At 46.8% G+C, this 16,457-nt stretch overlaps 1 protein-coding gene across 1 annotated transcript in view; it reads left to right on the top strand.

Annotated features, from left to right (window-relative positions):
- The window catches only part of Slc24a3 (solute carrier family 24 member 3), a 480,324-nt gene that overhangs the window by 341,567 nt on the left and 122,300 nt on the right, over positions 1-16,457 (top strand). Inside the window, exons 4-6 of the mRNA XM_055602620.1 lie at positions 4,039-4,113; positions 9,505-9,589; positions 9,884-9,987. Of these exons, the coding sequence (XP_055458595.1) occupies positions 4,039-4,113; positions 9,505-9,589; positions 9,884-9,987 (264 nt within the window). The remainder of the gene's footprint in view (positions 1-4,038; positions 4,114-9,504; positions 9,590-9,883; positions 9,988-16,457) is intronic.

Here is a 16,457-nt window from a genome sequence, read left to right as displayed (position 1 = left end):
TTTACACAGTGTGGAAGTGTCACATCTGAGAGTTAATGTGACCCTTCACCTCTCTGGGTATCCTCCCAGGCTCTGGGCACTTCCTCTGCTACATCTCAGTGGTGACGCCAGCTGTGCTGGGATCCATCCTTTTCACAGAAGGCATTCAGTGCCAGCCCCGCCTGGAACATGGCAGATACAAGTATGTGATGGATGTGGCTGCCATTCAGGAAAAGGAGGACTAGATAATGAGCAAAACCCAGTCATACTCCAGACTGTGCACTGCCAATGCCAGCCTGCAGCTTTCCAGCTCTCTGAGCTCCAAAAGAGAGAAGACCCTGTGAGCTTCAGACTCAGGCTAACGCTCCAGAGATGAGCTGCCCCTTCTCCAGCCATGCCAGTCATCCCCACTCCAGGCCTCACAATGGCGTGTTCAGATTTCGGATCTGTCTTGTATTTTACAGCAAACCTTGTAAAAGAAGTAGCACGAAAGAGTGTCAGCGACCCTGACAGACAGCCCCAGAGTAGATGGCTGGGACTCACGTTCCTGTGTTTGCAAGGCTGGGGGAGACAAAAAAGCAGAAAGCAAGCTGGAAATCAGAGGCTTTGTGAATGAGAACTGACCTGGGTAGGGAGAGCTGGGCTCGGGGAAGAGTGGAGAAGGCCCTGAGGTTTGAGCTAAGCCTCACCATTTGCTTCCTGTATCTCCCTGCATTGTCTGAGAAATGGACCCAGTGGGTGCCTACACAAGTTCCAGAAGAGCTGAGAGACCTAGTTCTGTAAAGGACCTGAGGTGGGGCTGCAAACAGTGGCAAATGTTACTATTCGCCTCTTCAATGCTGTCCTCTGTCCTTTGGAAATGTAGGACTGTACTAACATTCAGAAAGTACCTTAGTCTTCTGCGAAGGTTTGTGCCAGTTGCGTGGACAGCTCCATAGATAACCACACTTCCTGTGAGAATTCTGCACCAGACATCTGGACTTTGAGGTTGTTTGGGTCCCTTGTTCTTTTAGTTTGTGCACTTTGTTTCTTTTCCTGGTGGGAACTTGCTTTCCTGTGGGCCTCATGGGAGAGATTCTCAGGGGATTATAACCAACCTCTCTCCCCAGCTCCCCAGTCCCCAGATGCCAGAAAGTGCCCTACAACAGACAAGGGGCTTCCGCCCATCTCCCAGGATTCACAGTGCCCCCCGCATTGTGCTCTGTCATAGGGTGTCTGAGTGACAGTGGGTATCCCCACCTCACCTCACCCTGTCTCATAAAACAGAATCATTGTGGCTTTCCACAGTCATCACCCTGGAAAGCCCCAAGAGCCTGGCCGGTCTGTTCACTTCTCATACCAGCGCAATATTGGGTGGAGGTTCCTGTCTTGAAGCAAGATCAATACTTAATATGGGAACACGCTCTTACTGAGCGTGCACACAGGCTTCTGAGAAGCCCCAGCTGCTCCGCTGAGCTGCCTGTGTCAGTGACAGACAGCTTATTTAAATCTTGGTTAATCCACAGATGTGTTGCTCTGTATTTCAATTACTTAATTTGGATGTCCTTTCAAGGATAATGTGAAAACCTGCATGTCACTGCATCAGCCAAGTCACACAGCAAAAGAGAGGTTGAGTCTGTCACGTCTGGAGATGTGTTTCTGGCTGACCCGTAATGCTGTAAAATATTGCATTGGTTTTTGACATATTTAAAATGCTGCAGGTAAATGATTTTGTGTAGATTATGAACATATCAAGCAATGAAAAAAAATATTTTAAAGTCTTCTCTGGGTGCTACTCTTCCTGGCTTCTCTGAGGTTAGCAAAGCATAAATAATTTACCTCTAAAATTTCCTATCACCTGTACAAATCATACAAGAAATGAAAATTGAGGGTTAAAGGGAGAATATACAGCTGATGATTATAAAATATAGATAGATTGATTCTGAGGAAGAAACATGGCTGGACCTTTGACAGCATGACCAACACATGCAAGTGTACTTACCTGAGTGAGCTGGTCCACACACACACCTAAGCAATTTAACAAAAGAGATGGTGTAGCTTTTAACATTTTCCTGTAACAGTGTGGATGCGTTTTCTCACCACTAAATGTGCATTCACACAATCTCTCTTGACAGCATTGCACTGAGTGACCTAACCATCCTCTGAACTGGGTCTTGGTCAGTTTGGATAATTTAGCATAGCCTGAAGCATCATCGTTATGCTTTTGTGTGATGTTTCCACAGAATGAAGTGTTTCATGGTACTTGATACTCCCCCTGTCCTGTGGGAGAGAATAAACACATACACATGAAAAAAAAAATGAAGCTCATACAAAGGGCAGCAGGGACCTAAATTAGTACATTGGCCAAGAGTCAAAGACCTGAGACTGTTTCTAGCTAGGACTGTAACAAGGACCTCAGGAAAGAAAGCTGGCAACAGAAATGCCGCTAACAGGCTAAGTGCAAAAGACAAAGTGTTGGCTCGTGAATTTGGAACATTCGCTTGGTTTCAAACTAAGCTGAGATCAGTGTTCACATGATATTATTGAGTGGGTATGGGGGTGCATCTGTGTGTGTGTGTGAGAGAGAGAGTGTGTGTGTGCATCTCTCTGTGTGTATATGTGTACTATTGAACCTCTTGGTTCAGCTTCATGATGTGGTAGCACCATTATCAGGCTCTGTTCATGACTGCTATGTCTGGCAGCTACAGGCTTGATGGGTATAAATACCCTGTTAATCTCTGCCTGACCCCTTCAACAGACCTTCTGCCCACCTATCACTTGTGACAGGAAATGGCATGTTCTGGTTGCTGGCCTGGGTCTTGGCTTATGCCCTGTGTGACTGGGGCCCCTGCTGTAAAGTAGTAATCACTGGGACCATGTGATAGAAGACAGTAATGAATCAACTAGTGAGAATTCTAGAAATTCGGCCAGTGTTAGTACACACTTCAGGCTACAGACACTGGAAAATCCCACATCAAGCTGCCTCAGCGGTGCTGATGGTATGCTGTGAGGTCAGAAGCATGGCAGGCTGATACCATGTGATTCCTGGCTCCATGATGGCATTGAGGACCTGCTGCTTTCCAGGTCAGAATCAACTTCACTCATCCAAGAGTCCCACACATCCTATCCACAGCTAGTGACAGAGGATGAGAAATGTCTCCCTTTAGAAAAGTGATAACTCTTCTGTTTTATCTGATTGGGTGGGCCTAAATCACATGCCTACCTCTGAACCAATAGCAGTCTATACCAGGAATACTACACATGCATTCGGCAATCCATATTTAATCCTGGAGGAAAAATGAGGCCCCTCTGCCTGAGGCACAGTGACTATGTGAAGGTGCTGGGGTCCCCTGAAGAAGTGATTGGAATACGGTGGGTGGCCAGTCGACCCTGGAATCCAAACAAATGCTCATTCTTCAAGATGATCCCTTGAATAAGGGAAGAGACCATTTCTGACTAGAAAGTGAAATTCTAGGGATAGCCCTGGTGATAGCTGACCACACTGTGGAAGCAAGTTTCCCCAGGCTATCCTGCAGGGGCCAGGGAGTAGGTAAGCGCACTAGTGCAGGGGCAGCTACTGGTGCTTTCAGGCCAGCCTTGAGATGACTTCGGGAAACACAACAGTAATTACAAGAGGGAGTTCATATCCTCATCAACTTCTGATGGTGGAAAGTGGCAACAGACTAATGGAGCCAACCTATAACCTGTCTTCTAAAAATGGCAAGATAAGGGGCTATAGAGGAAGAGGTGGGCAGGGAGGCAGGTTGGCATTTGAAGTGCATGGCAGAATGAAACAATGGCATATCTTAGGGAAGAGTATTCTTGGCAGAAGAAACAAATGAAGAGGTCCTGGAGCTGGTACCCATGGTCTGCTTGGGGTTCTAGAAGTGGGATAGCAGGCAATTAGCGGGAATTTAGTTCAAAGAACAATCTAAAGCAAGGTCTTTAAGGATTGCAGAACTTTATCTGAGTACAAGGGTAAATTTAGGGTAACAGATATTGCCTGAAGGAGAAAACGATTGATCCCTTTCTTCTTGGCTCTGCCTGACTCTTAGCTCTTTCTCCTCTCCTTTCTTCCAGGCCATGTACATGTTCTATGCGCTGGCCATCGTATGTGACGACTTCTTCGTCCCATCCTTGGAAAAGATCTGTGAGGTATGTGGGGTCAATTCCCAGTATGCTCAAGAGAGACCTGGGATGGGGACTCTGCCCTGGAATGTTCTAGCCACGTCTCCACGGTCCTACACCATCCTAGCTGTAGGCACCGCACGCCTGAGAGAGGACAGCATCAGCTCAGGCAGCCTGCACACCCTCTTCTAACATGGCGGATGGCCCGGCTTTAACCCACATCACCAGCCTTCCCCTGCATGTCTCGCTGCTGCTAGTGTGTCCATGGGGACCTTCCAGATGTCCTGCAGCTGCAGAATTCACACATGTCCCAGCATGTCAAATGCAAGTAGTAAGGTGCAGGGTTTGCACACAGCCTTCACAGATCCCCCCTCCCCCCCCCCCCCGTATACTTTACTTCCGTGATGCTTCCATGACACTTAAATCCTGTGGAGACACATATGGCAGAGCGTTGTTTAGGGAACAATAAGACCAAAGCTGTGCGCTCCTTGCAAATGCAAATGGTTCTCAAATAATTCCCGTCTCCTGTGTGTTAAGCCCACAGTCGGCACCCCAGGCATGGAGGGATCTGTGCTTTGTGTTCTGTTCCCCGGGCTCCTGCTTTTTCTCAGTGCTGTTGCTCCTGGCTCCCTATCATTCCATCCACCTACCTTTCCTTCCTTTCTTCCCTCTGGGGTCCTGTTAGGGTGAGCACCTACCAGCACCATGCGCCTCCCTCACACCTGCTCTTTATTTAAATCTGGGTGGAAGCCTGGCAGGCTCAGGGACAAGAGAGCCAAGCAGAGTCTTACAGTTGTGTGCGTTATCACAGCCAATGTCAGGCAGAACAGCAAGTTCAAAAAGATATTCAGGGGTCAGCAAGATGGTTCAGTGGGTAAAAAAAAAAAAATCACCAATCACCAAGCCTGACAACCTGAGTTCAAAAACCTTCAGGTCTCATGCGGTGGACAGAGAAAACAGACTCCAGAAGATATCCTCTGACCTCCATATATGTGCCTGGTCTTGGCTTATACCCTACAAATAGGCACCTGTGCTCTCACCTTGCTGTCTGTTCTGAAGTATATTTTCCCTCCATGCAAGCTTTACAGTTTGTTTTATCTCCTGTTTTGAATTCCTTACCTGAGTTTTGAGGAGGCAGCTCTCCCAGACCCATCTCCCACCTGAAAGTCCAGTAGCCACCAAACCATGTCTCCCTTTCTTGTTCCATGCATGGCACCTCATTCAGGAGTTCCCAAAGACCTATGGAGAAGGTGCTCAGAATCTGTTTGTAGTCAGTTCTGAGGATGCTGGACTGGAAACCTCACTAGGAAGATTTTTAACCTAAGCAGTTTCTTCCAAGCACTAGCAATTTGTTCATTTCTGTACTGAAAATAAACAGTCATTGCTCAGCAACCTTTAAAAGGTCATAGAAGGGTGCTCCTCTTTGCAGTGACAGTAGATTAAGGAGAGTGAGGTGTGTCTGAAATGCACAGTGCTCTAGTAGGGACAGAGTTGTCACAGTGATCCGGCCTGGGAAGAGGCTCACCTTATGTCAAAGGCAAGGGAGTGTTAAACCCTTGGTGGGGACACTTGAGATCCTTCAGTATCCATTCCAGGTTGTTTCTGAATCCTTAGCTATTCAACTCTCTTTTTTAAAGTGGTAGAGGACTGTAAAGTTTAAACCTAGTACAGCGTCAGGGTGACATAACTGCCTGTCTAAGTATACTTCTCAGAGAGAAATGATGGAGAAAAAGTTTGTGCATGTTTAGTACAGATACTAAGGGGTTTTTTTCCCTGAGTATTTTCCATCTGAGATTAGTTGAATCAGTAACTGACAAGGATACACAGGGCCCACTTACCACCAGCCCATACTTTATTCTTTTGCAAAGCAAAATTGTTCTGCCTCTTCCCATATGACATTTTTGTTGCCAATAACAAAGGTATTTATTATGCCTTAGAAATATAAATACAGGTATCAACCTGTGCCCTCTACTGGGGAAACACATAGAACCTTTGAGAACATGAATGTCCTTCTAGGAAAAAAGCAACCAAATAGCTAGCAGAACAGAAGACAGCGGGGAGAGCTTTTAACAGAAAGTTAAGAGGGAAATAAAATGTTTAATGGGATAAAGATGCTACTTTTACTGTGTCCCAGGGTGCAGAAAACTGGCTATGTAGCTAGGCCAGTGTGGATGTGTCCACCCGCTCTTTAATCACGTCTTCCAGGAAAGCACAGTCAGCTTCTCTCTAGGAATCAAGAAAACAAGGCTCAGAGACTTAGAGCATCCTGCCCCAGGTCACACAGCTGTTTAGGAGTGGAGTCCGTGATCAGAGTCCAGGTCTGTCTGAGTTTACCACCAGGTCATTCACACCTGTTGCAACCCTGCCACTGCTTATATCAGGTTTTGTCAAAACTGGCTCTACCTAGGGTCCACAGCTACCCAGAGAGGAGGAATGCAGCTGAGGGGCTTCCCTTCCCAGAAGTCCCTGAATTCTGTTCCCAACCTCGTCCAGTTTTGGGATCAAAATAAAGTGCAAGAGAGCATGCCATGCCATACGCCTGTCTCTGTGAGTGCAGCTCCATGTACTTAAAGCCATCCCAGCTGTTGAGCTGTCTGTAGATGGGGGTAGGATACATAGAGTTTGTATCTCCTTGGACACCCCATGTCTGTGTCCTCTAAGAGCCTGTGGTCAACTCTCTCTGGAGTTCTATCCCTTTATAGGATCAGGGGCCACAGACCCCTTGTGGCCGGTCAGAGCTTCCTGGCCCTGAAACTCTCCATGCCACCTTTGCTTCTCCTGATCTCTTGGTAGAGGGTGGTGCTGTATGCTCAGGTCTTGCTCCCAGTCTAAATCTGGGGCTAAGCACCAAAGCTCAAAGGGGTGTTGTTTCTACTTTGGTGAAAATAATTCTAGAACAAAATCCACATTGCTGCACAATAAATCATAGCTTGAGGGTGGGGTCAATTCAAGCCAGGAAAAATGTTGTGCAGGAAAGAGGAGTGTGCCAAGATGATGACCTAGTATGCCAGCAATGGGTCAGGTACGTCACTACATTTTAGACAGCCATGAAGTTATAGCACAGAACACACAGTGTTAGTGTCGGGAGTCCTTTGTCTGTAATAGACAGACTCAAACTCTGCTGCACTGAAGCAAAGAGGGGAGAGAGGTGTTTCAAAACAGCCAACAAGCAAAGATGCAGCAAGGGGAGGAACACGGCATTTCTGGCCATAAGGTAGCAGCCTTAGGTCGGTCAGATGCTTGTGCATAAATGAGGATATCAAATGGCAAGAGTAGGCAGGCCTTAGAGCCATGCGGAAGTTACAAAAGCAGTCATGGGCCTCTAAGCTGTGGGTGAGGGTGATGGGCCACTCTGGTGTAAACCTAGGCTCTGCCCCAGCCAGGCTGTGTGCCAAAGGCTGGGATGGAAGCCAGGGAATGCACAGCCCAGCCCTGGATGTTCATGGATTTTGTAAACCACTGAGTAGAATAAAGTATCTCACCTTCTATATGTAGGTTTCACATCCAAGCATTCAACCTTCAATCAAACATTTTCTAAGTTGCATCATTATGGGACAGATAGAGACTTTCTTCCTTGTCAATACAAGTTGTTGGTTTGTTTGTTTTATTGTTTTGGTTTGGTTTGGTTGTACATGACAATCACGTTGTATTTGGGATTGCTATCAATCTATAGATGATTTACGGAGCATGGGAGTATATATGTGTGTGTGTGTGTGTTATACACAAGCACTGCAGTATATGAAATTTGAACACTGCTTGTATTTGGGTATCTAGGTCCTTGGGGAAAGAAGGCATTCCTGGCGTAACCCTCACTGATCACAGAAGGTTGGACATACCCGGTGGGGACATGGTACAGAGATAAGGGAACACGTGATGAATTATGCCACAGTATGACAGCAGGGCTGTGTGGAGGGAAGGGCTTGTTGACAAAGCATTTCAGGAAAAGACAGAATATCTGAGCCACTGAACCTAAACGAAAACAACAAGACCTGATGTTCATGGGGAGCCCAGGGTATCCAGCTGTGGTAAGGAGATGAAGGAATTGTTCTCTGTTCAGGATGAAGCTGAGGAAGATTTGCCCCACCCCGCCCCACCCCGCCCCACCCCACATCATAGAGCCTAGCAATGTGGAGGCAAGAGAGCCTCATGACTTGTGATTTTGAATCCAGTGAGGTATCGTCAGGCCAGAGTAAATTAGGCATGAAGGAGGGAGAGAGGAAGGAGATATGGAAGCGAGAGTGAAACAAGACATAAGGCCAAGCTTCCCAACCACAACTGATTCTATCCCATAGAGCTCAGGGGGAAAGTGCAGCAACTCAAGGCTTTCTTGGAAGCTGGGCTTAGCAGACTCCTGGCTCCAGTGTCAAGTTGCCTTCTGGCCATCCCCACCCGCTGAGATTTAAGCACTGGGGCTTCCCCAACAGCCATGGCTTTTAGCGCTGAGATACCATCTCAGGGTCTCCTCAGTACCCCGTGTGAACCTTAACCATGAGTGCAGAGCCAAGGAACCCAGGATCCCAAAGAGAATGACCCTATCAGGGGCTCCTCCAGGGCCATACTGCCTCTCTGTGGTCAAGCAGAGAAGTGCAGCCACTGGTTCTCTGAGAACGAGAGAAGTGGACACTCAAGTCCACCCTGAAGCCAGAAGGGAACTGGCTGCTTTCCAACAGCTGGCAGCTTACTTTCTGGGCCATGGTGGAATGCCAGAAAGCTAAACACACCAACCAGCCTCCAAAGTGCTGGCTGTGCATTCATCTTGTGTTCTTGAAAATCACCTTCCGGTTTAACAAACAGGGTGACTTGAGGAATGAGGAGTTGTCCCCAAAGATCTGGGGCTGCATTATTTTCTACTCAGTCTCAAGTCTTCTCTCCTGCTGTGCCACCCAGAGTTTAAAGGCCAGTGTTTTGGACTGTGCCTCATGTGGGTGACTTTGTGGGCACACTTACAGGCTTGAAAACTGGCTACTGTGAGCTTGAGGTTATTCAGAGCACTGTAACAACCATGGTGTTTGCACACTACATTACCCACATCTCCTCTAAAATCAGTGTCTCCCCCAACACCTATGGAGCTGAGGGGAGCTGGCATTAGAAAGAAAATGACGACCCACCACCCAGGGTGCTCTCGGTTCCCCACCACCTCTGCGTCATTGGCACAAAATCCCCTGGGTGCATTTGGATTGCATTGCGGGCCCCTAAATCTTAAGGGAGTCTTGTAGCACCCACTGATCCTGCAAGGGAGGTGATCAGAGGGCAGCCAGGCTCTGAACGGAGGACAGGGAGAGAGGCCGAACCCTAACCCTGGCTCCTTCTGAAGACCTGGTGCTGCCTCTCTTCAAGGCTTAGTGCCTCAGGATCCACAGTCACACGTCTTCCCCAGTAAAAACCCAGCTCACCTGTCTTGCCTTTGTTCCCATGCAGCGTCTCCACCTCAGTGAAGACGTGGCAGGAGCCACATTCATGGCGGCAGGCAGCTCAGCCCCAGAGCTCTTCACGTCGGTCATAGGTAAGTGCCTCAGCCCTTCCCTATAGGAGAGAAAAGGGGTTCTGGAGAAGAAGGCCCTCAAACTTGGCTTGTCTGCCAGTGACAAAATATGTTTAATGCTGTTACTCTGGGTGAACTTTTCCTAGACCCAGGGCCAGGGCTACTGAGGGAAAGTCTAACCTCTGGGTTCAGAAGCTCCCTCTCAAAGTTTGGCCATCTCCTCTGGATCCTAGGCATAGTCTAGAAGTAGGAAATGTCCCACGGGGTCTCCTTGGAATGCAGCTGTAGCCAGTCTGGTTCTGGTCTGTGTTTCAGGAGTCTTCATCACAAAGGGTGACGTGGGAGTTGGCACCATCGTGGGCTCTGCTGTGTTCAACATCCTGTGTATCATCGGCGTCTGTGGGCTCTTCGCAGGGCAGGTAAGACTGACGGCTTCCTTGTGATGGTTGTACATGGCATGTGGAGAAGACAGTAAGTGTAGAGCTGAGGCAGGAGATTGCCGTGATGGAATTCACCTACACTGGAGCCTTGGGCCGTGTGATTGAAGAATGCCACCAGAGATCTGAAGCCACTGTTCTTTGGTTTCCAATTGATGGAATACAGATTCCTCAGTTCTACACAGGGAACTAACCAGCCAGACAATATTAACCGTGGACTTGAAAATGCACTCTCCCACACACCTCTTTTTGAGGCCTTCTGATCTACACTAGAATGTGTGATGGTTGCCTCAGATGAAGTAAGGGAAAGAAGAAGGAAAAGAAACCTAAAGAATTCGTAGTCACAGTTCCGGATGTCACCTTTCTCCCTGCAGGTTGGAGCTTTTGTAGTCTAGAGGGACCTTGAAGTCCTGAGGTAACCTAAGGAGCTGATTTTAATGCCAGGGAATATCCTGGGGGCCACTATCCTTTACGTATGCTGGTGTCTCTTGAACGGTCTCAGTAACTTGCTCAGAAGTCAGCAGAGTGAGAGGCTATGGGCAGCCTGGGGGTTCACAGGGCTTGCAGCCTCCTGCAGCTCTCATTTCCTACTTTCTACATCCGTTAGCAATGAGATGCTCAGTTCTCTGCCCAAACCCCCAAGATTCAGTATGTTCTAGAAAACCTACTTCTCGTGTTCCAGAGGTGACTCCACTTGTAATATGGAGTGTCCCGGAATCTACTTCGCCTGATCAGGAACCAGGAACCTCGGTGTCATCAGTGCTGTGCCCTATTGGAAGTGGCCGGTTGGTGTAAAGTACTGAGTCAGATCCTGGTGACCTTCTCCCTCATATTTGACAGACTGTGTCTCCCAGGAGCTGCTGAGCATGCCATGCTGTCCATCTCTCAAATGTACACTCAAGAGTTTCCGTAGAATTCACTGCTTTTCTCCATGGCCCATTTTTACTGGCCCCATTTCCATGTAACTGATTTGTCCCCTCTGCCTGCTGTTTGTTCCTTCCAGGCCACAGGCAGAAGGACACCTTGGTCTGGTCAAACATGAGCTTCTGGGCTCCCCGGTGGCCAGGCTACCTCTCATAAGAGTGTCCTGGGCAGGTGCTTAGTGTGTGATGTATGAGGTCTGTCTCATCCACTGGGTGGAATATTTTTCTGCTTTCTTGATGACCCACTGTGTTAAATGTCCACACGGTAGGGTTCTTGAGTTCTACGTCAGTAGTTAATGCCGAAAGAATGAGCTTCACGCCTGCCTCTGCTGCTGTGACTCTCCGCTGGCTCTGCCTGGCCTGTCCGACTCATCTTTCCTCCCAGAGATGAATAGTCACACCAGCAGAGGCTGTTGCTGTTAGCACTTTCTTAATTAGCACCGTCACCATTAGCTGTATGATTATTAGCCCAGCTGTTATTAGTGTTGTCATTTGTACCTGCAGCTTGAAGCTGAAGCAAACCCAAAGGGGAAGAGATAATGTAAAGAAATGAAACAAATGACTGGGTGATGTCTACTCAGTGCCACACAGCTAATTACTTATGAAATGGCTGCGGTGTGTCTGTGGCTTGTAATTCAGCAGCAGCGCGACGCATCACCAGCTTGGCTAGAACACCTACTTGTGGCTTCTGCACAAATTGTTGGCATCTGACGTTCTTCCTTCTCCAGGTCTTTGCTGGCTGGTCTCACAGCCCCTGGTCTCACAGCCCCACATGACTGGGGAAAGGTAATAAGCAGAGCTGATTCTGGCAACAGCCATCCTGGTGGTCCTAGGGGTACTGTGTACCCTCCCTTCTTTTAACCCTGTGCCTACTTAGAGATTTCCAAAGCCATCACCCGCCGTTTTTGTAGATTCCCTCACGTCTCTGAAGAAGACCTAGTATTTGGGGAGGAACATGGGCCAAAGAATCAGATTGACCTTGGCTCTCGTCCTTGTTCTGTTGTTGGCTAGTTGGGAGATTTGGGAAAAGTCGTTTCCAATACTGAAGCCTGCTCTTTCTCATCTATAGACTGGGTGTAAGCATATTTCAGAGCATTGCCATGGTGATGAAACCTATCGTGTTTAACACTAATAATGGTATTTGTCTGCAAGGAAAGTCAAAACAAGTTAGACACTTTTATCAGCTTCTGAGATACACATCCTGAGGTCCTCACCACCAGATTGCACCCTAGGTTTTGGGAAGGTTTAGCTACACTCAGCTGATGGAATGATTGGCAGGGGTGTTTGTGGCCCCCATCAGAGACACGATGGGGAGCAGAGATGGCAGGCAGACGGTCTTGTAAATGAGAACAAAATGATACATTAGCGTAATGAGATCAGCGGGCTAGTGCTTGGTCCTAGGTAGTCTCGTGAGTGGTGGAGAAGAGCAATCAGCAAGAAGTGTGTCGTCCAGCCTCACACAGGGTCCCATTCCCAGGCAGCAGAGCTGGTGCCATGAATGTCACAGCAAAGCATGGAAATCTGAGTGATTAATAAATCTAATCACAGGTCTCACTTAGCATCATTATTTCTGTTGTTCCGCACTTTCACTTGGCTGGGAGAATTGCAGCAAGCATCTCTGAGCCTCTCTCTCTAATGCATTTCAGCATAAAGGGCAGTGCATGAGGAAGTCTGTCACCCATCTAAAATTAAAGTAATTAAGCTGTAAGGTTTGAGCTCCTGTCTCAATTGGGGTTTTGATGAATTCAGTGTAATTGAATGTCTGCTGTATTTGCAGTTTGCAAACATAGCCAATGCCTGCCTCAGTGTTCGCCCGAGGTGCTTTGTGGAGATTTTATAGGACAGGAGGAAATTGCTTCTTAGAAAGTGGCTTGGAGAGAGGTTCTGGGTATCCCACAAGACATTTACAGAGCTGTGGTCCTCCCAGTCTTCCCTTAAGAACGAAGAAGAATAACAAGGAAGTGAAAATATCCAGGTCTTGACGCAAGCTTCTAATATATTTTGCATATTACATTAAGAGGACTTCATGCCAGTTTTGTAAAACAATGTGCTTATGAATTTAAATCCACCATTCAGAGCATGTTAAGCTTTAAATACATAACCACAAACAGAGAGTAAACAGTTTAACTGTATCCCAGATTAGGACTTTCCTAGTCTGGTTAATACCGGCTGGCAGATGGCTCCACTTTGTTATAAAAGCTCCCACATTGGCTGCTGGCATCCTTATAATGTCCCTGATGTTCCTTGGCCAGGTCCATCTCATCTTGGCTAGATTCTCTTTTCTTCAAATAGCACCCTGTCTGAGTTGGCTCATTTACACAAACAGAGCAGCACCAAGAGGTCACACGTCTGAGTTGTAGCTTGCCTGCATGTGAATATCCCAGAAGAAGGTACAAGGCAAGGAGTTGAGTGAAAGCAAAATTTGAAAAGTTGCCCCAGGGAACACTAGCAAGATTTTGAGGAGGTGAGACAGGGAAGAGGAAGCTGCAGACAAAAGCATTCATGAGCAAACTATCACTGCCAGCAACCGAGACTTGATTGATATGTGAGGACTGGCTTACAAGTGGTCAGTGATCTCACGTAAGAGGAAAGAAAGCTGGAGCACTCATCCACCATCTTCCACATTCCATTCCATTCTGTGTGAGAAACATAAACCCCTCAGCATCCCTGTTGGTTGGGTGGCCACAGTCAGGGTGGCGCCTGGGACCCAGGGAAAACCCCAGGAAGAGGGATGCAGGGGTTGCCTGATGGAAGAACCTGAAATGGTGAAAGTGGAAAGATGAGCATGATCCCAGAGCGTGTGATACAAACACAAGACTAAGGCTTCGAAATGAGCCAGCTGTTTGAAGCCGTCTTCAAGTCCCCAAATGGACACACGTGTGAAGACCAGGTGGAAGATTAAGAAATTATAAATATGAATCTGTGGCAGCACAGTGCTTGCCTAGTGTGTGTGAGGCCCTGAGTTTGATCCATAGCGCTAAATAAATAAATAAATAAATAAATTTAAAGGTTTTAAATGATTATTTATATTTTTTTCATTTTCTAAAAGTGACTGATCCCACTTTCAAGTATATCAATTTAGTACCCATTTTCTGAAACTTTGACTCTTATGATATAATTGGTAAATTTACATAAAAGCCAGAAAAATCTTAGGATCTATCAAGGTATAAAATGCATGCAGTGCTGCTTGTACATTACTAGATGTTTTAAACCATTCTTTGTAATATGCAAATGCATGCTATTCTTTGTGTATCTTTCTCATTTTGGAACATGTTGCATAAATAATAATGTTTTCTGTGTGTGGATGTGTGTGCACACGCGTATGTGTTATGTACATACATGGTTGTGTGAGTACATACCCGTGTGTGAGGGTTTGGGTGTGTGTGGAGGTCAGAGGTCAACAGCAGGGGTCTCAGTAACTCTCCACCTGATTCTCTCACTGAACCCAGAGTTCATCGGCTCAGGCTGCCTCTGAGCTCCCAACGCTGAGGTTACAGGTATGTGCCGCCACATACCACGACTACCCAAACTCAGGTCCTCGTGCTTGTGACGGGCCCTTTCACAGCCAAGCTGTCTCCTCAGCCCAAATAATGCGGTATTTAAAGGGGGAAAAAGGTGCATACGGTACGCACTGTAACCTCTGGAGAGAAAAGTACAAATTAATAGTGACTGATAGTTAATTCTGCCTGAGGTCATAGCTTCATTAAATAGAAAACCTTTCATTTAAAAACTGCGTGCTTCACAACTCTTACTAAAAACCTTCTCAGGAGGGGAAAAAAAAAGAGTAGCTGCTATTCAGTAAGCTTATTCAGAAGACACCACATCCAACAGTGCTCTGTGAGAATTTGTAGAGATGCACCCACTGAGTTTTAAGGTACAAGACGGTAGTATCCTTATCAACAGGACAGAAAATCAACCCTAGAGATTTGAAATAAGGGATCTACTGAGGTAATTAAGACTAGAATAGACATATCTACTAACTACATAATCCTTGATTGTGAAGCCTCCAGATTTAACTATGGTGCCCTTATTTAGTAGATTTTGTGTGTCCTTTAGAAGTTTGGAGTGTAGGACTTGAAGCAATGCAAGAAACGGTCATATTAGCAAAATAGTGGTGATCCATAATAAATGACGGAAGCACTCAGAACAATTTAGGCACATCTAGAGCCTTCTATTTTAATCCAAAAGCATTTCCACAGCTGAGCTTCTGTCCACCAGTAATGGAGATTTGGGCTGGTTGAGCAAAATGGAAGACCCCAGGTCCCCAGCACACACTCATTTCCAGCTTGTCGCTCTGCAGATGAAACTGAGCACAACGTCTATCATATTTCAATCCTGGGAGTCAATGCTGATTTCCCAAATTGGCTAGAGACTATTGTTGGCATCCTTTTTAAACTATTTTATTTGGGGTTCCTTATGCCTCTTTCTCCCTTCTCCATGCCTTATCCCTACGAATACCTTCCAAATCCAACACTAAGTAGGAGAAACAAAAAAAAAAAAAAAAGGTTAGTGGGGAGAGGGGCCAGAGTTCTTTTTGGCTCCTACTGACTATTTAGGATCATTGGATTCCTTGGGAAAATAACAATCCCAGTCATCAGGATATCCAACAAACCAGCAACAGCCAACAGCAAACACACAGCAACCTTCTTTCCTCTCAAAGCATTCCCAACCATCTCCTTGAAGCATCCTTCTTCTCTCTGGGCTCTGATATTTATGCCCTTTCAGAGTCCTCAGAATTAAACTAACCGCAGCTGGCAAAGACCACACCCCTCTCCAAGCTGCACAAGGCTGTTATCAGATGTGGACAAGCTAAAAGCAGCTCCATATCTCACACTTGGGATTAAAACAAAAACTTGTTTATATAACATAAGTAAGTTTTTAAAGAAACCAAAATTCTGCTATAGACTATGAAAAGTGAGAATGAAAAGCACACACTACCTATTCCAAACCCTGAGTTGGAGGCCAACTGTCCTCTGTCAATATGGAGATAATGGGACATGAAAGAGCTGTAGTATACCCACTGGAGAACTAAGGATCAGGGCCTTCTCCCGGGAAGGATGTATTCGTGTTTGGTCCTATCAGAGACAAGAAAGCGGCATGCATGGTACAGTGATGGACCAGGGCAAGGAGGGGGCCATGGGGAACTCTATCACCTAGATTCTATTACCTGGGGAAGCAGAGGTTCCCCTGCAGCTTCTGCAAGCTGGCTGCATGGGGAAGCAGAATGCAGGTTCAGACCAATTAGATGGAAGGAGTGGCTTAAGCTGCTGAAGCCCCACCTTCGTGCTCAGCTCCACTGTCTTTGGGGGACAGACAGCTCCAGCATGAGCAACCCTCCTGTGATGCCAGGCCCACAACAGGGTGTTCCTGGGCTGTTTCCTTCTGATCCTGGTAGTATCATCATTTCCCAGGCTGTTTCAGGCCTCATATATATACATACCACTTGGGCCAAGAAAAGGAAAAGAAAATGTCACCTTTCCCACACTTGCTGTCCAGCCCCTACTTAACATCATCAAACAAAAATCTGGA

Source organism: Psammomys obesus, unplaced genomic scaffold, assembly GCF_907164565.1.
Source record: "Psammomys obesus unplaced genomic scaffold, mPsaObe1.curated_primary_1811, whole genome shotgun sequence".
In the NCBI taxonomy this organism is placed as follows: domain Eukaryota; kingdom Metazoa; phylum Chordata; class Mammalia; order Rodentia; family Muridae; genus Psammomys; species Psammomys obesus.
The sequence above is the reverse complement of the archived record's forward strand: the minus strand, read 5'-3'. Positions and strand labels throughout refer to the sequence as shown.